The sequence below is a fragment of the Vicia villosa genome, unplaced genomic scaffold, assembly GCF_029867415.1.
Source record: "Vicia villosa cultivar HV-30 ecotype Madison, WI unplaced genomic scaffold, Vvil1.0 ctg.000451F_1_1_3, whole genome shotgun sequence".
NCBI classification, from domain to species: domain Eukaryota; kingdom Viridiplantae; phylum Streptophyta; class Magnoliopsida; order Fabales; family Fabaceae; genus Vicia; species Vicia villosa.
In genome coordinates this window covers 178,813-205,002 of record NW_026705216.1, presented here as the reverse complement: position 1 = coordinate 205,002, position 26,190 = coordinate 178,813, and the positions used below count along the sequence as shown (strand labels likewise).

General features: G+C 33.3%; 2 protein-coding genes across 5 annotated transcripts; one reads left to right on the top strand and one right to left on the bottom strand.

The window, feature by feature from the left end:
- The first annotated feature begins 1,644 nt into the window (after nucleotides 1-1,644).
- LOC131628403 (eukaryotic translation initiation factor 5B-like) lies at nucleotides 1,645-12,476 on the top strand. Of its 4 annotated transcripts, XM_058899232.1 has the most exons (13): nucleotides 1,645-3,851; nucleotides 4,533-5,056; nucleotides 5,355-5,462; nucleotides 5,554-5,654; nucleotides 7,524-7,614; nucleotides 7,713-7,823; nucleotides 7,901-7,966; nucleotides 8,447-8,506; nucleotides 8,667-9,224; nucleotides 9,961-10,080; nucleotides 10,427-10,546; nucleotides 10,844-10,876; nucleotides 10,965-11,867. In XM_058899232.1, exons 1-13 carry the CDS (start codon nucleotides 1,877-1,879, stop codon nucleotides 10,968-10,970), a joined length of 3,873 nt encoding a protein of 1,290 aa, XP_058755215.1. In that variant the 5' UTR covers nucleotides 1,645-1,876; the 3' UTR covers nucleotides 10,971-11,867. The 4 variants fall into 4 exon arrangements, with proteins under 4 accessions (XP_058755215.1, XP_058755214.1, XP_058755213.1 ...); XM_058899231.1 differs by having other exon boundaries at nucleotides 10,844-11,867; XM_058899230.1 differs by lacking the exons at nucleotides 10,844-10,876; nucleotides 10,965-11,867 and adding an exon at nucleotides 11,896-12,476 and having other exon boundaries at nucleotides 1,646-3,851; nucleotides 4,536-5,056.
- Nucleotides 12,477-24,244: 11,768 nt separating this feature from the next.
- Nucleotides 24,245-25,333, bottom strand: LOC131628401 (vacuolar iron transporter homolog 1-like). The gene has a single exon (XM_058899228.1). The coding sequence runs from the start codon at nucleotides 25,297-25,299 to the stop codon at nucleotides 24,631-24,633; it is 669 nt and encodes a 222-aa protein (XP_058755211.1). The 5' UTR covers nucleotides 25,300-25,333; the 3' UTR covers nucleotides 24,245-24,630.
- Nucleotides 25,334-26,190: the final 857 nt, after the last annotated feature.

Genomic DNA, 26,190 nt, shown 5'->3' with positions numbered 1-26,190 from the left:
CACCAAAACAAAATTATTATATAAATATTTTAATTTTTTTACTAATTGTGAGATCATGAATGGAAATAGAAATTATAATAGAATGAAACATAAAATAAGAAGTATTTAAAAAGAAAAGAAATCAATAAAAAATTGGATTAAAAAGTGGAACCAATAAGACAATATATACTATAACATATTAAGACATACTTAATGATATTCAAATTTAAATTTAGGACAAATTAAATAAATTATTTTAGACTATTTTTATTTATAGTAGTTTTATGATAATTATTACTTTTTATTTTTAATAAAATTAGATCCTTTATTATGATAATTACATTCTCATTCTAAAAAATTACATTTTCTGACACTTAAGGTAGGAAATTGGATCCGCGGCGCTGCTTTCTACTTCTATGTTTGCGGCTAATAATAACAATAAATGGATTATTTCAACTGAATAATAAATTTAATATTGTATATTTTTAATGATTTTTTTATGATATATCATTAATAAAGTTTAGTTATATGTTTAGTTTATAATTTTATAAGTTTTGGTAGATTAAAAATAAAAGTTCTATGAGATTAAAAATATATTTCATTTTTATTACATTTTTAAAAATATAGGGATGACAATAGGGCGGGTCAAGGGTGGATTTAAGCACACCCAGACTCGCACCCGTCACCCAGACCCGCCTCTGCCCCCATATTCGGTCGGGACTAATATTTGTTCCCCGCCCCTGTCCCTAACAAGAAACGGATTTCCCCGCACCCGCCTGAATAATTATTTTTTTTTTTAATAAAAATAAAAACCAATAATTAAAATAAATACTTTATTATTTTAAAAGAATTTTTTATGTTTGATTTTTTTATTTAAATTGTATTTTAAAAAAAAATAAATAATAAATCTAATAAACAAGATATTGTAACATTAAAAAATGTAAATGAGTAATAAAACTATTAAAAGTAAATGAATTAAATTAAATTTAGTTGACGGATGCGGGTGCAGGGCGGATACTAGCATCACCCGCCCCCACACCCGTAAATAAAAATTGGGTTTTCCTCGCACCCACACCTGGTTAAACCGGGTTTTCCCGCTAATTTCGGGGCGGGGACGACAGATTTATTTTACGAACGCACTAGTATCCATATCAAAATCCATACAAACCACATGGTTATTATATTTTTTTGTATAATTAAAAAAATAAAAATAAAAATATTTTAAATAATGTATGAATTCGAACATAGACAAAACATATTTATTTATGTTACTAAAGAAAATAAAAATAAAAATATTTAAAATAATGTATGAATTCAAACACAAGAAATATGAGTTGTTTTTTAATTATTTAGGCTACTAATATTTTTATTTTGGAATTATTTTAATTTAAAATACAATATTTTTTAAGATATTTATGGAAAATTGAAAAATATATATTATTAATGTAAAACAATTTTGTTTTTGCTTTAAGAATGTTTCTTTTTAAATAAAAAAAATCTCTTTTGGTAAAACAATTTTGTTTTTCTTATTTACATTTCTACTACATTTTCAAACAAAAACGCATGTATCACACACCAGTACCCGTGCGAATACGGGTATTACACTACTTTACATAAACAAAAGAGTATCATTAAATGAATAAATAAAAATAAATAGAAAACAAAGTAGAATACAACCCTAGAGCACAAAACATTCTTGGTTTCTTATTCTTCTTCACTGCCGAGTTTGTGCGTTTTAACTCTCCTTTCTCTTCCTTCTCCGCCGCACCAACCGTTTTTTCTTTCTATCCAATTTTCGTACCCTGATTCTCTTTCGTTCATCGAAACACGAATCTGCGCTTATCGATCCAATTATTCGTGCTTTGTTTCAACGCACGAAAAAACCCTAATCTGACAAATGGGGAAGAAGAAGCCATCGGCACGTGACGACGAGAATCCTCCGCAGCAAGGCGGTGGGAAATCGAAGAAAAAGTCTCAAGTCATCGACGACGATGAATACTCCATCGGAACTGAACTTTCAGAGGAGCCATCCTTGCCGCAGCCAGAAGAAAAGCAAGAAAAGCCAGGAAAAAAGAAAGGTAAAAAAGGTAACTCTAAATCTTTACAAGCTAAAGATAATGGTGATGATTTTGATGAGGAGAACGACGATGATGTGCCTGAAATTGTGTTTGCTGGGAAGAAAAAGGGGAAATCGAAGAAAAGTGGCAGTGGGAGTGTGTTTTCTGCTGCGGCTGGTTTTGGTTTGCTTGGGGATGAGGGGGAAGTTGATAATGATGACGATGAAGAGAAATCTGAGTTAACGGGTAATGGAGATGATGATGAGGATGAACCAGTTGTTAGTTTTACTGGGAAGAAGAAGTCTTCAAAAGGAAACAAGAAGGGCAGTTCTTCGTTTTCAGCGGTTAGTTTTGATGAGATTGATGGAGAGGATGAGAGTAAGAATGATAAGGTAGAAGACGACGATGATGAGGATATAGGACCAATCACTTTCACAGGTAAGAAGAAGAAGTCATCCAAGTCTTTGAAGAAGGCGGTTAGTTTTTCAAGTACAGATATTCCGGATGAAGATAGTGTTTCTGTATCTGAGTCTGCTAAGGGTGGCGAAGATAAAGATGAAGACGATGTTTCCTTAGTTGAATTTACTGGTAAAAAGAAGTCATCTAAGAAGAAAAGTGGTAGTGCTGCTGCTAAAGTGAGTAATGAAGATGAGTTTGGGAGTGAAAGTGTAGATGTTGTTGAGAGTGAGAAACCTAGTGCTAATGTTGACAATGGCAATATAAGTAAGAGTGAAGAGGTTGTTGGAACTTCAAAAAATAAGAAAAAGAATAAGAAGAAGAGTGGGAGAACTGCTCAAGAGGAGGAGGATTTAGATAAGATTCTTGCAGAGCTTGGTGAAGCCCCTCCTACAGCAAAACCTTCTGCTCCTCCAAAGCAGGATGATAAAGTTCAGCCTGCTCCGGAAGTTGGTTCTGTCCCTGGTGCTTCAGGGGAAAAAGAGGGAGAAGAGGAGATTGTAGAATCAGCTGCTGCAAAAAAGAAGAAAAAGAAGAAAGAAAAGGAGAAGGAGAAGAAGGCAGCAGCAGCAGCAGCCGGAAGTTCAACGGCAAATGAAACGGCAGAAGTAGAGGCTGAGACAATTGAACCAAAGAAAAATGATTTGAAGTCCAAAGCAGCTGCTGACAAGAAATTGCCAAAGCATGTTAGAGAGAAGCAAGAATTACTAGCTCGAAGAAAAGAGGCTGAAGAAAAACAGAGAAGAGAAGAGGAGGAAAAGCTAAGGAAAGAAGAAGAGGAGCGACTAAGGCTAGAGGAACTTGAGAGACAGGCAGAAGAGGCTAAACGTAAAAAGAAGGAAAAGGAAAAGGAAAAACTTCTGAAAAAGAAGCAAGAAGGTAAATTGTTAACTGGTAAGCAGAAGGAAGAAGCCCGGCGATTGGAGGCAATGAGGAGGCAGATTCTCAATAGCACAGGGGGTGTGACTCTCCCCGCTGGGGACAGTGGTGCACCAACCAAGAAACCCATTTATCAGACGAAGAAGGGGAAATCAACTAGTCGAAATTATAATGGTGCTGCTGCTGTCAAGACAGACCACAGTATTGAAGCAAAGGAAACTACTGCTGATTTGGATTCAGAGGAACCAAAGAAGGTTGAAGAAGTGGAGTCGGCGCAGAAGGAGGATAAAGTTGAACTTCCGGAAGCTGTTGAAGAGGATAGAGTGGAAGAAGATGATGTTGAGGATGAATGGGACGCCAGAAGCTGGGATGATGTCAATCTGAATGGTAAGGGTGCATTTGCTGATGAAGAAGTTGACTCTGAGCCTGAAATGATTGTCAAAAAAGAGATTAAAACTGGCCTACCTGCTAAAAATGCTGGTGAGATTTGCATTTTATTGGTAGTTTTTACTTTACACTGACAGGAATATACTTGAAATTTGTGTAATTGTTGAAAATAACACACTTGATACCATAGCAATCTTGGGTCCTAATCCATACTTATTATATTTTGCTTTTAGTGTATCTGACCAGTATAAGAAATATATTAACCTACTTTAGTGTTAGAATCTTAGAAACATAAACCAATGCTACTCTGGGTTTTTTTATGGTTAAGAACTTTGTTATGGAATTTTTTTCTGTCGGTAATTGATCAAACTTCTGGCCATATAATTTTTATAGCCTAATAATGTCGCCTGCTGCAATTAACTAGTAAATTATTGTGAGATCCTAGCTACTGGCTGCAGCAATTGGTGTCAAACCCGGAACTCTGACAGTATGATCCAATTTTCCTGGTCTAAATACGTCAACATTGCATTTCCCTTTTCTATTTGCTTTAGATGAGCAAAGGATATGTTTTTTGTCCTTCATTGGCAGTAAACCACCAGGTATTAGGTGTCCTTCAGGGCGTGGCCAACCTTTTGTATGTTAAAAGGCCTAATAATGTTTGATTGACCGGCTTAGCCAACCTCCTCACCTAGTGGGATAAGGCACAGCGTTAGGCACATACTTCTGTTTACCTTGTCCTGCTCATTTGTATTTTGTTTTTTTTTTCCTCCACAGCAGGTGCTACAAGTAAAACTGTTTCGAAGCATGTCGCCGAAGAAATTGAAGATAGAAAACAGGCCAAAGTTGTGGTTGAGGACAAAAAGAAAAAGCCCGACCCACAACATTCTGCTGTGTCTTCTAAGCCGAGTGATGCAAACCTCCGATCACCAATATGCTGCATCATGGGTCATGTGGACACTGGCAAAACCAAGCTTCTGGATTGTATTCGAGGTACCAATGTTCAAGAAGGTGAGGCTGGCGGTATCACCCAACAGATTGGCGCAACATACTTTCCTGCTGAGAACATACGTGATAGAACTAAGGAATTGAAAGCTGATGCAACACTGAAAGTTCCAGGTCTACTGGTTATTGATACCCCAGGCCACGAGTCATTCAATAATCTGAGGTCTCGGGGTTCAGGTCTATGTGATATTGCAATCTTGGTTGTTGACATTATGCATGGCTTAGAGCCACAAACTAAAGAGTCACTTGAACTATTAAAAATGAGGAACACAGAATTCATTGTTGCATTGAATAAGGTGAGTATTCCACTTTTATGAGCTGCTGCTTCCAATATAAATGTTCTTGACAGCAATGTTATCAAATTGCCCTGCCATGGCCCGCTATGGCGGATATACATGGTGGTTTTTGGGCTAGCCGCAATGGTAAATATTGGCCGCTATTGCGGTTTTTTCCCATCATAATGCACAATAACGGCGCTGCAAAGCGTCATGTATGGCGGCGGGATTTTGGCTCACCGCCATGGACCGCCATCCGCCATCGACAATACTGCTTGACAGGTTGCTCAGTTCTGTAACTGTTCTTGCAACATTTCAGGTTGATAGGCTTTATGGCTGGAAAACATGTCGCAATGCTCCAATTCGTAAAGCAATGTTGCAGCAGTCTAAGGATGTTCAAAATGAGTTCAATATGAGGCTCGAACAGGTAGTCAGAAACATATCTTATTTATTTGTAAGGTGTCGTAGATTGTTTTTGTTAATGTTCACCATGCTAATTTTTCTTGTTTCACTTCTAGATTGTTACCCAGTTCAAGGAACAGGGGCTAAATACTGCATTGTATTATAAAAACAAAGAAATGGGAGAAACATTCAGCATTGTGCCCACAAGTGCAATAAGGTAACTGTAGCCTTTTAGTTATAATACTCTTTCACCTTCCTCTCCTATGTGAAACAAATTTTTGAGTTGGTTAATGACATTTTCTGGTTTTGGGGCCCCATAATCTGCTGGGTCTTTCCAATTTTTTGTGGTTAACGTTGCCATGAAATCATGTTATTCTTGGATATAATTAAATGTCTCCTTTCTCATTGAGAATGAGAGTCCCAAAAATGGGTGAGTGATAGTTTTGAAACCTATTTGCTGTCCTTGTTCCTGCATCCGCTTGGGGTTTATTGTTTGATTTAATATGAGGGGAGAGGCTAGTTTTGTATGGGAAAAAATAGTAGAATGGGACAGATGGAACTGAGTGGTGGAGAAGATTCTAGAATCTAGGGAGAAGAGGAGGAGTTAAAGGGGGAAAGTTATAAGTAGAGGAGTGACCAAAAGGCATGAAAGGAACTAGCAATTGGTTATTAGGCATTAGTTTGAGCAAATAAAGTTGGGTCGCTCTTATATTCATAGTCTTGTAAGGAGCCCAGCTCCATTTAGTTCTTTGTTACTCTATTCTGTGGTTGTAAGGAGCATTTTCTTCCACTTATATTAGTTTATATTTCAACCTTCATTTGGTCCCTATCAGTTACATTTTATAAAAGGATATTTCCATCGATCAATTTAAATTTGTATAATAAACTTGTCTTCTCTACCCTCCATATCCATCTATATCGGAGAACCAAAATGGAGTCAAAAGGGATTTTGTTCCCCTCCCCTCCATTTTACCCCGACCAAACACCATGCTAATGTTCCAAATGGGCTGATTCTTTTTTCCTACATCCACGATTCAAACCCGCAGCCTATTTGTTGTATGAAAACAACCTGGCAACCATTGATTCAAACCCACATCCTATTCGTCGTATGAAAACAACCTGACAACCATCGTGTCAAGGCGTTAGCACATGTAATCTTTTGTAGTGTTATGATATTAAATTGCATTTACTTTTGCAACTTTTAATAGCAGAAAACAGGATGTTTTTTTTTTATAAATAATCATTATTATTATTTTTTACTAATATTATAATTTTTTACTAATATTAATCATTATTTTTTACTAGTATCAATATATTATTTTTTTAAGGGAACTATTATTATTATTATTATTATTATTATTATTATTATTATTATTATTATAATATTCTCTCACTTAGATATCTGAGGCTTCTGATAAGAACTTTATGGTCATAATATCACTCTATTAGCCAGCTGTTTTATATTAGTATATTCTCTCTCTGCCTCTACTCCTTCATCTTCATCTTTTCTTCTTCACTTTGGTATCTTCTTCTTCTTCTTCAAACATCCATTAAAAAAGTAAAAAAAAAACCAGTCAGCCACTCGACCCGGGAAGGGATCCACAACCCACGAAATCGCCCGCGATCTGAACAGAGAAAACACAACCTTCTTCCCACTCGGTGGATGGCCGCCCCGGCCGGATCGCCGGGATCGCGCCGTTAGCGGCCGTGATAGATAACTCTTGAGTGTTAATAATACGGGCAATAACTTGCAAAGTTGTCTCCATTTTTGAGGTTCCTGCATTTTATATGTATTTGTTGGTTATAGACGCATTTTCATTTTTTGTGCTTTTACTTTAGCATTTTCACCATTATTTCAGTGTATTTTAGAACATCTCAGACTTTTTTGATAACATACAATTTGTGTCCAACCTTTCTGAGCTCTACCTGTAATCATCCAAAATAGGGTTTAGTAGGAGCATATGTCGAATAATTATTTTTTGTTTTCAGGCAAAAATCCTAACTATAGTGTTACATATAGTCTGTATAATCTGCTTAATACTTTGTTGGTGCTTTTGTATTGATGTTTTGGCATTTAATATTTCAGCGGTGAAGGAATCCCAGATATGTTATTACTATTGGTTCAGTGGACCCAAAAGACCATGATTGAGAAACTTACATACAGTGATGAAGTGCAGGTTAGTCATATTCTTGCATACCATTGAAGTGGTTGACACTTGAATGCTTATTGATCGTTAACAAAGAGTTCTAACCGTCACTTGACTGTGGCTACCAGTGTACAGTTTTGGAAGTCAAGGTTATTGAAGGCCATGGAACTACTATTGACGTTGTTTTAGTTAACGGCGTCCTTCATGAAGGAGATCAAATAGTTGTACCTGGAATGCAGGTAAGCATCTCGGATTCTAACTACATCTATTAATACACTTGCTTTCTGCTTCTGACTAATGAAGTTTTTTAATATAGGGTCCAATTGTTACCTCAATTCGAGCTTTATTGACACCTCATCCAATGAAGGAACTTCGTGTTAAGGTACTGTTATCTATTGATAGGAAAATTATAACGTTTAGCTACTGCATTTGATTAATTTAGTTCATCATCACATTTGTTGCTTGATAGGAAAATTATAACGTTGGTACTTGATCCACAACTATCTAGAGTGCATGTGGACTAAAGACTCTTTTGGTCTTGGTTGATGATATTTTTATTGATTTGGTACTTAAGCATAGTTTGGGTAGGAAAAAGGCATGTTGAAATATGAATGGGTGTGAATAATAAGTAGAGTGTTGGAAGCTTAGGAAGGAAATGATTATGAGATTCTTAACATTATGCTTGACTTGTAGAAACCAAGCTACAGAAAGTATAGTTGGTTTGGTCATACATACTTCATATTGTTATGCTGGAGAAGTTTTCATTTTTCCATCCTAATAATCTTAGGTCTCTTCGGCAGAGGAGCCATATTCTATTATTTAGTATGTCTTCCCCGCTAAGGTAATGGTTGTTTAATTTCAGGGATCATATATCCATCACAAAGAAATCAAAGCTGCGATGGGCATCAAGATCACTGCCCAGGTACCTGGTGATTATTGATCTGACTTCTTTTATGCTAGTTTTTATCCCATTATATTTTTCTTCATTTTTTATGTTGATAAATGTGTGGAGAATCAGAGACTTCCTGTTATTTACTGTTAGAAATGTTTATAGATGTTGATAACATTTCCTGTTTTTCCAGGGACTTGAACATGCTATTGCTGGCGGAAGTTTATATGTGGTGAAGCCTGATGATGATTTAGAATATATTAAAACAGCAGCCTTAGAAGACGTGGAGTCAGTCTTGAGCAGGATTGATAGGAGTGGTGAGGGCGTTTGTGTCCAGGCATCAACCCTTGGCTCATTGGAAGCATTACTGGAGTTTTTGAAAACTCCAGCAGTGAATATTCCAGTTAGTTCTATAAGCATAGGCCCTGTACATAAGAAGGATGTGATGAAAGCCAGTGTAATGCTTGAAAAGAAACGAGAGTATTCCACTATATTGGCATTCGATGTCAAAGTCACCCCTGAAGCCAGGGAACTTGCAGAGGAATTGGGCGTTAAAATATTTATTGCCGATATCATTTATCATCTATTTGATCAATTTAAGGCTTACATGGAAAACATTAAGGAGGAGAAAAAGAAAGAATCGGCTGATGAGGCAGTCTTCCCATGTGTTCTAAAGATCTTACCAAACTGTGTTTTCAACAAGAAGGATCCGATTGTTTTGGGAGTTGATATCCTTGAAGGCATTTTAAAGGTATCATTTTCAATTCAGATAATCATTGTTTCAATGTGGTTGCTATGTTTGTTTGATAGCATTTTTCTCTGCATAAAATTGTGTTGATTGCCTTGGATTGGGTAAATTTGACTGTTGTATTTTAGTGTTGCATCTGTATTTGAAAAAGGAATTAGCAATTATATGTTTTTGGCTCTTGGTTAAGTTTAGGCTGCTGCTGTTAAATTGAGGAGGTGGAAATTAATGTTTAGCCTTTAAGTTGGCAGAATATGCAGAATATCTTCCACTACTAGAATTGTATTTTATTTGCCATGGTATATTCAAGAGCGTAGTTGTTGGTATGTTCAAGAGCCTGGTGAAGTTGAATAAAAAGACATTAAACTAAATGTGGAACTGGAATGTTGTACTCGACCCTCGTTGTTATGCTATAAACTTTATCAGCCGATTCTTCTATATTTTCACATTGTAAAAATGGTAGAGCTTTATTGTTTTTCCTTAAACAGAACTGTTCCTACTACTATATTATATCTAGTAACCACCCTTAAGTTCTATAAAAAATGGCTTTTCTTGACTTTTAACCTATACTATACTGTTTGATGCTTTATCTTGTGTATCAGACTATTCTTGAAAGTCAGTTTCTGACCATAGATCTACTATTGTTTTGGGTTATTGTCTTAACTGGGTCATGTCATGCATGCAATGGACAAAATTTAATTTGTTTTCTTTAAACTTGCATCTAATACTATCTACTTGACAGATCGGAACTCCAATTTGTATTCCATCCCAAGATTTCATTGACATTGGACGCATTGCCTCCATTGAGAATAACCACAAACCAGTTGATTATGCAAAGAAAGGGCAGCAAGTAGCCATTAAGGTATGAGCTTAAGTTAAAGTTGGGTTTTTCGAAATGGACTTTTTTGATTATGCGATTATCCCCCAATACTTGGAATTTGAAATACAGATTTAAAACAACCTTAATGGCCATGATTGTGCGATGTTGAGAAAGGAAAAAACCGACTAATGTGTGTTTTAAGTTATTTGTAGCAATAGTTTTTAGGATCAACTAACTTTTTTTACACCGGTAGAAAAGGGATGTTCCTTTTTTATTGATTTAATTGTGGTCTATCTTTAGACTTGGTTGGTAATTGAGAAAGAGGAGAAATAAAACTATAACCGTGAAGAAGAGATAGTCTTAATTTTCTGTTCTACTTGGTTCGCAGATTGTTGGCAGCAATTCTGAGGAACAGCAGAAAATGTTCGGCAGACATTTTGAGATGGATGATGAACTTGTAAGCCATATTTCACGGAGATCTATTGATATTCTCAAATCTGATTATCGGGTAAGTCATTAATAATACTAATAATAATTCTAGATAAATGATTTGTTAAACTCTACCGGAATGGCCGAGATATTGGCACAGAATGGCACAATCAGAAAAAGCGCTTCGACCGTTCCGGAACGGCGCAAACAGGTGACGCGGCTGATAAATCGGGAACTGGAACGGCGCGGACCAGCCATTTTCTCATCTGCTTCCTTTTCTTTAACGTTTTTTTCTTCTTTTTCCTTCTTTTTTCATCAGTTATTTTTCATCAACCATCTTTCTTCCTGATTTTTATGTTTTACTATTTTTTTCCAGCATCTTCTTTCACCGTTTTTGATATTGTTTAAGGTAAAAAAGTAAATTTTTTCTGATTTGATACTGTTTTATACTTTTAAAATGTTAAAATTTTTCTTTCCTTTTCCAATCTTTTGAACAGCTATGACACCACCTCCTAATTCCTAACCATCGTCATCAAATGCTCAATCGGTGTCTTTGCCCGAGTGTTTCTACCACGAGAATTTCTAGGATGGGATAATTAAGGCTTATGTTTTTTATTTCTAATTATGAATATGCTTCATGAATTTTGAGTAATTTATTTTAGTTTTTAACTATTATGTGTTTAGAGAAAATGGGTGATGCACTGAAAGTGTAAAATTTTTTTACACTGTTAACCAATCACGACTTTGTTAAGCGCCAAGTCATACTTTAAATCTTAAATTACTGATATGATGTGGCAGAATAAAATGTTTTTACTGGATGACAGTGTAAAGATTTTTTACACCGTCAGTCCTTTTAACTCGTGTTTATTGGTATTAAATATCTTAAGTGTCCGCGTCTCTAAAATAATGATCGTTTTGTTCCGCATTTCCGGCCGCGCCCTGCCCGCTTATCGAGTTTAACAACAGAGGATAAATGTATCCATCCATTAACAATGTGTATTTAACCACCAAACACATCAAACTAGGCTTCTCTTTACGTTCATGAGCAGACCTGACCTGATATTGAATCACCTTGTTCAAAAACACATCAACCTTCTTATGCAAACGTTTCATCTTACCCACCAAACCTTCCAAGTTCATCCAACCAATAAAGGGAACAAAATCACCAATGTTAACTCCAGATATTATCATGAATTCATAACCATTTCCTTAAACTCCTTCAACTCGTATTTTATTTTCAAATATACGTTTGCTTAGTACAACTTGACTCACCATATTTACTGTTGCATAACTCAAGTAATCACCAATCTTTAGTACTTCACCTTTTTTTCCCAAACTCATGAATGGATCTCACCATTTGTTTAACTTCATTTTCTCACATTGATGGATTTTGTTGGAATGTCTTTCACTGTTGGATTATTGATATAGGATGAACTAAGTAATGAAGAATGGAAGCTGGTGGTGAAGTTGAAGATTCTTTTCAGGATACAATGAGCATTCATTTCTTATAAACAATGTTTCAACGTGAAGTTTGGGATTATGCCTAATTTCAAGGGGTTTTATGAGGATGTTGTGGATGGGTTCACCTTGTAGGCCAAACTTTTGGGGCAACGATGCAGATAAAAGCCTCTTAATAGGGGTAGACTGACCTGTACAAGAAACTCCCATATTCTTGCAGCTGGAAACTTGTGGCCAAAAGCATAACTGTCACGGACAATGTCCAAATTTTGTGATTTACTATACACATCTGTGGTATACATGGAGCGAATAAATGTTTAATTTGAAATTGTTCAATGAGGGAAAGGAAATATTCACGGGAGTATTTATCATGTGATAAGCAAAATTGTCCACTTTTGGTTTTCATGGTGTACAAGTTTTTCATTTGTTGTTGATGCACAAGGTATTTTCATGTTTTGTTGTTCCATCCCAAGTATTTTGGTTGTGGAAACCTTGAGAAAATTCATATGTTAAATTGATAGCCTTTGAATTTTTGTTATCATTAAATATAACTTTTGGAAATTTACCTCTTCAAAACTGGAACAGTTATGTCAAAAAATTAAAAATAAAAACAAGACAAGAACCTCAGTCAAGTTTATTTTAGTGGCGGCTGTTGGGATATCTCTGCAATCGGTTTTAGTTAGTTGCATCACTAATTCAATAAGAAAATATTTCAGTTTATTCTTTCTAATGGAGTGTTAGATCCTATCTATAGTTAAAAATATTTTAATTCTATCTAATGGAGTGTTAGATCCTATCTATAGTTAAAAATAATTTAGTAGCAAGTGGAATCTCAAACTTCGCTATAACTTTAATATCTTTTGGTTATATTTAATTTTTAACTGATTATTATTTTTATTAAGAGAAAAAGGATGAAGCAAAAGAACTCTCGGTCAAAGAAAAAGTAGAAAAAACTCTTTGGCAAATTCATGTAATTAATACAACTTGTAAGGTTTAACTAACCCTTGGCTTTCTTTACGACCTATACATTTCTTTCTTTTACTCATACTGTAATAATCTATTGCGAAAGTTTTTCTTTCATCCAAATTGTCCAAAATTTCACATTTCTTGGAAGAACATAACACTTTTCTTATACTGCACAACTGGATGTCAGTCACAATAAAATCTTGTAACCTGCAATCTTCAAGTATATGGTTCATTAAATTGAACATGTTTGACATCTTTTCTCTAGCTAAGGGGAGTTAATATCTTTTTTTATATGTTTTACATAAACATGTACAAAGTTATATAGCAATAGGTAATAAGGTATAAGAGACAAACATAAAATTTGACAGGACAATTTAGCGATCTCTAACAATAGAGGAATCTTCTTGTCATCCCTGAAGTTGAACACGACACTCCCGCATGAGAAGTATTTTTATAATAATATTCTTTGTGATTTTTTACGTTTTTAAAAATAATACTTCGCCTAAATAATCAAAAGAATAGCCCACTAAGTTGAAAATTCGAAAGGGAAGCTTAGGTAAAAATGAGCGTCTTAGTGGACTGAAAATTCGAAAGGACGTTCCAGGCAAAAGTTAGAGACACAAATAGATTCATCCCGGTAAATTGAAAGTCCGAAAGGGCAATCTAGACAAAAGTTAGGGATTTTATGACAAGTAATTGGATCAGGAAAGACATGATCATTTGAAGCAGCGACATCATTGTTTCAGAAATCTTAATTCAATCGCTCTCAACGGAAGCTAGTTTATAGGAATTCAAAGTCGTCAGGGAGAATAGTGATCATTGTATTTCAATGTAGCCTTTCCGTTTACCATTTTCCAAACTTTGTAATGATCCATGGGGTTACGTATTTTGCAAACCACCATTTTATCAATAAAATCTTAATCTTTTGTCAATCAATTTCAATTCTTACTTGGTTCTTTGCAAGATGTTATTTATTTTTTATAGTGATTTTTGAAACAAAGGTTTAATAATAAACATGCTTTTTAAAATTACAAAAAAAAAATGTTTGACTTTTGAACAAACTAAAAGTAATGTTTATGGTTGTTCAAATTTGATCACGTCTCGAAGGTCGGATCTCAGATCCCCCATTGCACTAGTTCATGAGACTCTCTAGTGATTTAATAATCCTGTTTTGTTTAGCTGGGTGTTGATTTTCTTTTGGTCGGTTTATGGTTGCAATGTTGAGAAGATTGTGTGATTCCTGAAATTTAGTTGTGAATTCCCCAACGACCCCCCCTCTTATCTCCATCAGAGGTTTATTTCCCCTGGAAGATGTTACAGAAGATAAGCTATGTAGCAGAAGCTCCAACTAGCTGAGTTTTGGCCGAGTATTGTTACTCTAATTTCCCCGTTGTTTTGTCAGCATAAGCATAACAATGCATGCATTTAAAACATTAATAAAACATCCCCATGCAGGTCATGCTCAATTACATTACCCTCGAGTCGGGTGGGTGTTACCTTTTGGTAACTGTGTGTTTCCAAATACTGTCTTGGTGTTACATTCCCCAAAGAAAGTTTGTTTTTAATTTCTCACTGGGATTGTTCTTCATGAAAGGGTTGTATTTCAGTCTTTCCTCCCCAGGTTATTGTCTAGATGAAACAAATCCCCAGTCGAGTTCATTCCTCGACGTATAAAGTCTCGTTTGATCGTTTCTCTCCCGTTCGTTCCTGGATTAAACTTTGGTCCCTTGCAAGAACTTTTGATTTTTTTCTAGATTGGAAACCCAGATGACAAAGGCACTGTCTTATATCATTTTGATATTGTTTTCCTTAGTAGAGAAGACTTGTTCAATGGATGAAGAATTTGATTCCCTAACAGTTATTTACTCCAATAGTCAAAATTTTTTAAGCAGCAAATGGCAGTCTCTTTATTTGAGAAACTAGTTTGTCAAGTCAATACTTTGTTTAACAAGTGGCCATCTCTTTATTTGAGAAGCTTGTTTGTTTCAGTCAGATATAATCCTTGTTTCCACAAGAGTGGCAATCTCTCCAGCTTATTCTCTGGCAGAGAAGCTTGTTGTGATTCAACAAATCAAAGTTCAACAAAAAATTTGTCCTCCAACAGGTGGCTGTCTCTTTATTTGAGATGCTTGTTATGATCCCCAATCAAAGTTAAGAATCCAATCCCCAACAAGTAACAATTTTTTTATTTGAGAGGCTTGTTTGTTAAATCTAGACTTTTTTCTGTAACAAGTGGCAGTCTCTGTATTCGAGAAGCTTGTTTGTCAAGTTATGACTTTTTTCAGCAGCAAGTGGCAGTCTCTTTATTGGAGAAGCTTAATTGTTACCCTTTCCAAGGGGAATACTTGGTCAAAGAAGAAACTGAGACCATTCCAGGTTATTTATTGGAAGTTATGGGAGGTTTGTTACCCTTTCCAAGCGGAATACTTGGTCAAAGAAGAAACTGAGACCTGTTCCAGGTTGGTTACCGAAAGTCATGGGAGGTTTGTTACCCTTTCCAAGTGGAATACTTGGTCAAAGAAGAAACTAGGACCCGCTCCAGGTTGTTTATCAGAAGTCATGAGAGGTTTGTTACCGTTTCCATTTTGAATACTTGGTCAAAGAAGAAACTGAGACCCGTTCCAGGTTGTTTACCAGAAGTCGCTGAAGGTTTGTTATCCTTTTCAAGTAGAAGACTTGGTCAAAGAAGAAGTCGAGCCCCATTCAAGGTGGAAAACCGGAAGTTTTGGGAAGCTTATTATCAATTTGATTATGCTTACCACCTTCAACTATGAGTTGGTAGTATTACTTTGTTATCCAACTAACTATCTTGTGCCTCTTCCCTATTAGATTAGTTCTTTTTTGCCGCGTATCCCCAGTGGAGTCTTCTAGTGAAGGAAACCATCTCTTGTTATTCCCCAGCCATGGGTCATTCCCTAGCGTGGGTCCTTGTGGTATTTTCTGTCCCTAGCGAGTCGTGTCTCCCTGTCAGACTCCTTTCAAGTAGTTTGTTTCCAATAAAACCCGTGTCGTGGTTTATCCTCCCAATGTCTGTCTCTCGCAACGCATTCTTTGTGGAGTCTGAATGTTCTTGCATTCATATTAGAAGCATTGTGCGGTATCTTAGGGCTAAAAATTGGGTCTTCTATATTTAAGTCTCTTCAATCTCGTCGATGCGAAGATTTCAGTCTCCATCTATCCGGATAGAAGAAACTTAAATAGGTGCAACTATCATACCCTAAAATTTACCCCTAAGATCCCCATATCATTCATTTGCATTTAACCATGATACAAGCATGAATTTATCCTACCCCCTTAACCCTTGGGTTTACCTTTTATGGGAGATCAACAAGCACTATTGTGTTTCCTTTTGCATCTTTATTTTCTTATCATCTAACCTTTGCTAACCTTTATTCAAAATACAAAAATATGGTTGTTGTTTTCTTCTTTTATTATTGGTAAGGTAGGGTTGACAATCAAAGAGGCAAGAGAGTGGCCAACACTCAAGATAACTCTATTTCATGTTCAAAAGCTCAAAGTAACTTGGTTTGTGGTGGAAGTTTTTCCAAATATCATGCATTGTTTTCAAATTAGGGTTTTGGTCCCCATAAGTCAAGTTGTGGTCAAATCTTGGTTAAATTGACTTTTCCTCAAGACATGACCTATACTCTTAGGCCATCTACATTTTAAGCTTCGTTCAACTTCATTTGATAAAGAGAAGTTCAAGTTTGATGTTTATTTTCACAAGTGATTTAAGTTTGGTTCATGGTTTATTTCCATGTCATTTTCCATTCATTTCTCTAGTAATCATCAATATTAATCAAAGGCCATTAAAGTTTTAATCATCAAGATTGATCATTATTGAGCTTTGGAATGCAATAAAACATCAAAAATCACAAGTTAGTGCATGGTGGTTTGACCTAAAATCAAGTAGGGCGCACCCTTTGGTCCAAACATCATAACTCTCTCAATTTTCAACTTTTATGGGCGCTTCTTTGAGCTAAATGTCCCTCTTGATGTCCTTTACAGCTTTTCTTTAGAGGTCAAATATCAATTCAACCTCTAAGCATCTAAAATATTGAATGGGATTATGGGATTTTAGGCCACATGTGCACAAAACTAGGTCCATGACCTAGTCGACCTAATGCCAGACTTGATTTTCAGGGCCATGACCTCAACTTCTCAAGATTTCCATTTTTAGCTCAAGATCTCTTTTGAATCGGTTATTTTTACATTGTATTCTCCTCCATGAAAGGCTAATTTGGCTCAAGAAAAATAAATAAACGCACGAGGGAATTTCATTTGGCCTCAGCTTGAACATGGTGACCTAGACTCGATTTTAGATTGTGACTTGTAACTTGGAATCATGAGAAATCTCAACTTGGGACCATTGAAACCACGTGCATTTTGTTCCTTACCACAAAACGCGTTCACCACTACACAAAATGACCTGAAGTTGATCCAAAAATCAGACATTCCATGCTCATTTTCACACGCTTGAAAAATCATAAAATCCTAGGTGGATTCACTCGTTTGGGATCTGATTTCACACACACCATGAGCTCATTCACTTTCCTATAAATAGGGAATCATTTCCCCTTCATTTTCAAGCTTGAATAGCCTCTGAAACTCTGCATAAATCTCATCATTTTCAGACCTTGAAGCTTCACTTCAAACAAGTAGATACGAATTCAATTTTAACAAGAATAAATTACCACTCTCTTTGTCTTGATCTCTTGAGTGAAAGCCCTCTATTACTTGCCATTTATTCATCTTGTTTTCCATTTAATTTAACTTTGAAGTTTCTAGGCTTCATATATTTTTCTACAAATTCTCTTTGCTCATATCAAATTCTCTTTGACACCTCACCTATCAGTTGCACTTTTATTCCTTTTTCTTTTTTAAATCATTTTATTTTCCTTTTCTTTAAAACTTAATTAAAAATAGCTCTTAAATGATTTTTGACTTCAATTTTTTTGTTGTAATTTTCAAAAAATATTTTCTACCATATATGTTTTTTCCCGAGAATTTTAAAATCATATTTAATATTTTTAAATTATTTTTCTCTTATTTTATTTTTTAATTTCTTTTAAACAATTTATTTCTCCATCATTTTCAAATTTTTTTATTCAACTTTTGATATCTTGTGTTTCATAGTTTTTATGATTTTTTTATAATTTTTTGGTCATTTATTTGATCATTTAATCTATATTTTGATTTTCCATCTAGTTTCCATTTTAATTCATTTAAAAAAATCTTTTTAATCATTTTATCTCTATTTTAATGGATGATTGGTTTTGACTTTTGTTGACCTTGATCAAATATGATTGATTGATGTTTCATCCAATTCATTTGGACTTTGGATAGATACTTTGATTGAATTAACTTTTATCATTTCAAACTTATCATTAAATGATCATTTGATCATTTGATCATTTTTGATGCTTTGGATTAATGATAAATTTGATCTCATTGTATTATGATGAAGGTTGATTGAATTAATTATCAAATCCCTTTTCCTTTGTGCTTGATCACTTTTCATCTTCTTCATATTTTTCTTTTGTTCTGAATTGTACTACAGTGTTTTAGGAGAATGATCTTTATCATTTCTCTAACATGTATGACACATAAATTGCTATTTGCCGACCTCATATAGGTGCCACTTCTACATAAGTACACTTACGATTGCTTAACATAATGCTAAATTGTCTCGAGTAGGTTGATTAACCATTAACACTAACATTGACTTATAATTATGCTAACATTTATTTTTATGCACTTTACTTTAATGTCATTTAATTTTATGTCATTTATATTTCAAGCTCTTTACGTTCATGTCATTTTACATTTCATGCTATTTACTTTTATGCCTTTTTCTCTTTTCTCCTTGGGCTTTTGCTTTTTCTTTTCTTCAAAAGACCAAAAACATTAATAAAGGAAAAACCCTAAAAAACTTTAATGTGCTCTTGAGGACTATTGGTTACTATCCTATGCTTGTGGAGTTTGAACTTTGGACTTAGATTTATGATACTTTCCCTTTGCTTGAAGATTCATCTGAGACTTGGATACTTGGTTCACCTGATCCTTTGAATTTCATTTGATATTTGAAACTTCATCTGTGATCTTTGGATTCATCTGATACACTTGTGATTTTGGAACTTCATCTAATGCTTAGCTTTCAATTGTTTGCTTAAGGATTCATCTAATCATATGTTTTGCTTGCTTGCTTATTGCTTATCTTTTGGTTAAATTTCAAAGGGAAAGAAATGCTCATTTTGACCAATATCAAATGTTTGCTCCATCTTGTGGTTAGTCACTTGCACACACAAAGACTTTATCTTGGGATACCTTACAATGAGACCTTTTATTTCATGCTTTAGGATAGATTCTTCATCTCCTACCCCATTCTTAAAATTTCAAAACTTCTATCTTTTTCAAAACCTTATTGTTTTCAAACTTAAAATATTTTCATAATAAACCTTGACTTTGTCAAGTGACATCAAATATTTTATTAATAAATACTAAAGTACGTAAGCATATTCAAACACCTTCAAAAACCTAAAAAAAGACAAACATCACCAAACTTTCTTTTTGTGCCTTTGTGCACGTTTCTTTTAAAACCATTTCATAAAGGGAGAACATTAGTCCAATTCTTGCAGTGATGCAAACCTTAAACCCCTAAGAAACGAGGTTGAAGTTGTCGATATTTCCACTTGAATGTGAGACATGCTTGTTGATTAAATCCAACTAAAGCTCTCCATATCAAGATGATGCAAAGACATACTCCCTTATACTTGTGGATGGCAAATGATGTTTTTCACTCGAAGATGACGAAATGTATTTTCCATTAAAAAAAAATTAAACCTTCTTGTTATCTTTTTTACTCGAACTACAAATGCTCTGACTTCTCAATTGCATAGAAGAGGTATGTAGGCACAAGATGCGATGTCTTGCCGAGCACACAAAAATAATAAAAACATTTCTTTTCTCATCACCTCAATCTTTTTACAAACAATACCATTTTCTCCCTAACACATATTTTCAAGAGGTTCCTATGGAGTACCATAGATGTGAGGGGTGCAAATACCCTCCCCTTTCATAACCACCCCCGTATCCAAATCTCTCTTTTGTTGGCTTTTATCGATATTTTCCCTTTCTTTTGGAGACAATAAAGTTCGGTGGCGACTCTTGCTTTGCGAGTTAAGGTAATCAATAACTTAATCTCAATTTTTCCGTCGCGACACATAAACTTTAACACTTTCCTAGCACAATTCTGGTTAGAATAAGTTTTTTCTAAATTTTCTAACTTTTATAAAATATATGAATAAAGCATATTTTCATGAATTCCAAGATTTCATCGGGATCCAAACGGAAAAGCTTAAATTCTTCTGCCAACGTGTTAATCATAGATTGCTTCACATCTTCAATACCTTTATTGAAAATCTGAAGTGCATTCCATATTGCTGAGCAGCCTTACAATGTGAAATTGAATAATATACATTAGTGTGCAAAGCAGAAATTAGTCTATTCTCTATTTTCAGATCATAAGAAGCTTTCTTCGTCTCTTCATCATCTGAATCCTTTGGGGAGTTTTAAAATTTTAATTCCATAATTGATTCTTTTACACTTAAGTAAACTATACTTTATGGTGTGCCGCGTTTCTCTAATTAACGATAGTGCATTGCAAGACCGTATAATCTAATAAACTTCACTTATTTATTATATTCCATCAATCTGTTCTTACGTGTTTGACTTTGTAGATTCTTTTGACATTGGAAATTATATCAAATCACACATTTAATATAATGAACAGTGAGTGATATCTGATAAAACATCACTGGTATTCAAGTCATGAAATTGTCATGTATCTGACAAAACCTTTATATAAGAATGTTTATGTGTTTAATTATGTTTATATTGAACACTAGTCAGACATTATTAGAGCTGCTAAATGGGTCGGCCCGACCCATCCCTCTTCAACCTGGTGAGCCAATATGTTTAAATGGGCTGCATAAAATGAGCCCGACCCATTTTTTAAAGACCCTGCAGCCCGATGGGCCAGTCTGACCCGTATTTCAATATTATTGTCTTAATTTTATAAAAAGGGAGTAATGGATAAAAGCTACATAACATGAGTAGAGAGTCATCATAAACTTAGATAAGTGATGCTTAAAATATTCATCCATAAATATATATATATATATATATATATATATATATATATATATATATATATATATATGAATACCATAAAAACATCCATGTAAAAGTATAAAATAACTTAATATTATCACCAATACGTATCAAACTTTCTCTTCATCTCACAACCATTTCCTTGATCACATCATCTTGAAAATATATCTTCATCCTCTTTAACTTTTATTTATCACTTAAAAACACATTTATGCAATCTTATCTTATTACAATCTCCCCCCTCCCCCCCCCCCCCCAAATTTACCAAAATCTTCTTTTAATAGGTCAATCCGAAGCCCGTTTGACCTAGTCTGAACCGGCCCATGAAAAACATAGACTTGATGGACTGTCCCAAAAAGATAGGGTCGTGTTTTTAGATATTTTGCGGTCCGACCCGTACTAAATTATTGGGCTTATGAGCCGACCCGATGTGCCGAGCCCATTTTGACAGCTCTATACATTATATACATTATGACACCTTTTTTAGTTCAGTGTTAATTTTCACTATCATAATAGTTATTCTTAATTATAAATAAAAAAATGTAAAATAATATATTTTATTATGACAAAAATATAATTAATTCAATTAATATGAATGTGTGTTTTATTTTATTACATTTAAAAAAGTTTATTTTAAAAAAAGAACTAGTAAATTTGTTAAGAAGATTTATATTTAAAGATGAATGCGAGGTCTACTATGTTTGGAATTTCTATTTAGAATCTATGGAAAATCTATAATATAAGAAAATTAATGGTTGTGGAAAAGTCAAAAATATCCTCATTTAATTTTTTGTCACCACATTAAAATTGAGGTTTTTTGGTCTTTGCATCATAAAGTTCTTAATTTTATTATTAAAATAATACAATTCTAATATTTTATCAAATTTATCAAATCTCTCTCCATTCTCTATTTTTTTCTCTTTAATCACTTTCTCATTTCTTTCTTCCACAAAAAAAAAGCCTATTATTGATATATATTTTTTTATATACGAAAAATGGTATTTATGATCGAAATATTTTTTAGTAAAAAATGATATACGGGAAAAATATATTCAAAAAATCTATTATTGATCTAAATGTTTTTATATACGAAAATTTAATATTGATTCAACTATTTTTGTAAATGATACCTAAATAAAAATAATATTTGTATACGAAAAAAATCTATTATTTACGAAAAATGGTATTTATGATCCAAATATTTTTTATTCAAAAATGATATACGGGAAAAAATTTACTATTGATCTAAATACTTTTATATACGAAATTTACTATTGATCCAAATATTTTTGTAAATGATACCTAAACAAAAATAAAGTTTGTATACGGGAAAAACAATCTATTATTGATCTAACTATTTTTATATACGAAAAATGTTATTTATGATTCAAATATTTTTTATTCAAAAATGGAATAGGCCCAAAAAATCTATTATTGATCTAAATATTTTCATATACGAAAATTTGATATTGATCCAAATATTTTTGTAAATGACACCTAAGCAAAATTAATATTTGTGTATGGAAAAAAATCTATTATTTACGGAAAATTGTATTTATGACCCAAATATTTTTATTCCAAAATGGTATACGGGAAAATAATTTACTATTGAGCTAAATATTTTTATATACAAAATTTACTATTGATCCAATTATTTTTGTAAATGATACCTAAACAAAAATGAGGTTTGTATACGGAAAAAATCTATTATTGATCTAAATATTTTTATATACGAGAAATGATATTTATGATCAAATATTTTTGATCCAAAAATGGTATACGAGAAAAAAATCTATTATTGATCTAAATATTTTTTTATATGAAAATTTAATATTGATCCAAATATTTTTGTAAATGATACCTAAATAAAAATAATATTTGTATTATTATTTACAAAATATGCTATTTATGATCCAAATATTTTAACCCGAGAGAGTTGACCTAGTGGGAGGGTGATTGGGTCTCAAGAGTATGTTCCCCTTGAGGTCCTGAGTTCGAAGGAGCCTAGGACCAACTATCGGAGGCTACGTGGGGCAGTAACCCTCTCGGGTGAATTAGTCGGTACGAAAGGAAGGATACCATTCTATAAAAAAAATGATCCAAAACAAAAATGAACCATATTCGGGAAAAAATCTATTATTGACCTAAACATTTTTATATACGAGAAATGGTATTTATTATCAAATATTTTTTAATTCAAAAATGGCATACGGGAACAAATATATTATTGATCTAAATATTTTAATATACGAAAATTTAATATTGATCCAAATATTTTTGTAAATGACACCTAAATAAAAAATGAAGTCTGTATACGGGAAAAAAACTATTATTGACCTAAATATTTTTATATGCGAGAAATGGTATTTATGATCAAATATTTTTGATCCAAAAATGGTATACGGGAAAAAATATATTATTGATCTAAATAATTTAATACATGAAAAATTAATATTGATCCAAATATCAAATATTTTTGTAAATGATACCTAAACAAAAATAATATTTGTATACGGAAAAAAAACTATTATTTAGGAAAACTGATATTTATGACCCAAATATTTTTTATTCAGAAATGGTATACGAGAAAAAATTTATTATTGATCTAAATATTTTTATGTACGAAATTTACTATTGATCCAAATATTTTTGTAAATGATACCTAAACAAAAATGAAGTCTGTATACGAAAAAAAACTATTATTGATCTAAATATTTTTATATACGAGAAATGGTATTTATGATTAAATATATTTAATTCAAAAATGGTATACGTGAAAAAAATTATTATTGATCTAAATATTTTTATATACGAAATAATCAATTATTTATCTAATTTTTTATTTATTATTTTTATATAAAATAAATGATATATTCAAATTCGCGTAACCGAACAGAACCCGTGCGCACGGGTTTGTTACTACTTAGAATTGTATTTGTATGTGAGCTCTACGTATGTATTTCTCTTGGATACAGATCTTTTTCCATTTCTCTTTCTCTAGTCAATCTTTGTTTAGGTATAACTTGCAACCAACCAAAGAAGCTCACTCATATTACTTGGTTAGCACCACCTTCGATGGGGATTTTAATTGATCATCTCATGATTAAAGACATCATTGGGATTTGTGTTTCTTTGTTTATTTTTATTTCTGTATATTAAAAAAAGAAAGAAATAAAGTACTAGTAGTACTGGTACATAAGCTACACTTATTTTATAATAAAGAAAATATACACAAATTTGGGCCATATTACACAATATTCATGCATTATATAAATAAAAATCTCCTAGATTTATCATAATATAGTAAGACAATTACATGAATATAAAAGGTTTTGACACCTCACCCATTTATGTTTATGAATTTTATCACACAAAAGCCAACTTAAGTCTATATAATTCTTCCCTCATTTTTCCAAAAACCTAAAAAGAAATGAGGTGAATTCATAACAAAGTGAGATAATCAAAGCTCATTAATTAGTTCACTTAATAAGATATTGTTAATTAATAAATTAAAGTCCACTTCCCATTAAAACAACTCAACTGATAGCTGTGCAGGGACATCAGATACTAAAGTCCACTTGAGCCAATCAACTTAGTTAGCCCAAAAGTAATAGCCATAGCAATCCAACCTCCAAGCAAGACCCTCAAACAAGACTTCAAAACTGGTGCCTTACCCAACACTGCTCCCAACAAACCAAACACAACCAAAGCAAAACTAACTGCTACCAAAACAACACCTACTCTCAACTTATAATCTTTAATAAAAGATGCTGCAAGAAGTGGCACCATTGCACCAATTGAAAATGCTAAAGCTGAAGCTGCTGCAGCTTGTAAAGGATTTGGCAAACTTTCTTTCTCAATAACATCATCTTCAATATTGTTACCGTTCTCAATGTTTTTGTCTCTTTTTAATTGAGCTATTTCAATGTCAAGCTGTGAGTAAACAGATACAAACTCACCTATTGCCATGCTACAAGCACCGGCTACGAGTCCTGCGAAACCGGACAGGATCATGGCTTTGATGTCTTGTTTCACTGCTCCTACACCCATCATTAGTGATGCTGTTGAAACTAGTCCATCGTTGGCTCCTAAAACTGCGGCGCGAAGCCATTGTGATCTTTTCGAGTAATCAAATTCGTCGCTTTCGATCTCTAGGGTTGCATTTTGTTCATGATCATGGTTATTGTTTGGATGCACAAGTTTTGTTTGGTTGAGAGGTGAATTATTGGATTCCATGAAAGACAATAATTAGAGAAAGATGGAATGAAGAGAGTGTGGAGGACACAAGCTAATGAAGAAGTCTATTTATGAATGAAAAAGTGTGTGTATGTGTTGAGGGAAATTGGTGGGACATGCCCACTAATTAAAAGACAAATTCTATATTCACCAAATTCATACAAAATATGTGTATATGTTTTTTTAATAAAATAAAGTAAATTAACTTTGCTTTCATTTATAAAAGAGGTCATGAAAAGTGGGGTATGATTGAGGGTGTGTGTGCTCCAATATGGTGACATTACAAGTTGAAGGATAAAATGATCAAATAATGTAACTTCTTTTGGTGCATAAAATATAATGCACTAAATTACTGTGTATTATGGTTTAGCTTTATAGTTTTAAAAGACTTTGGTCAATGATCATGCTGAATTATTAATAGATCAAGTGACTATACTTAGTTGGTACTTGATTGGGAAAAGTAATTTCTCACAAATAAATAGATTTGGATATAAGGTACTGATATCAGTATTTAGCATATAAGGTAATATGTTTACTTTTCAATCATAGGTAATCATAGATTGATTAAAGATTCTGTATGAATTTTTTAAACTAGTGCTATGGAGATTCAAATATAGAACTAAAATGATTTAAGAATTAGTAAGAATTAATGTTGAACTATGAATTAAATTATAATAAATAAAAATAAGTTATATATTTGTCCATGGCCTCAAATGCATCTTGATAGATTGGATATTAACATGTTTATGGCCAGTATTTATAGAAAAAAAAGTTAAATGTTTTACTATGGAGTTGAATTCGCCATTCATACCAAACAATGTTGTATGCATCTCCAACGCATAACTATCTCATGCAAAACTACATCAATTATTGTAATTTTGTTATATGGAT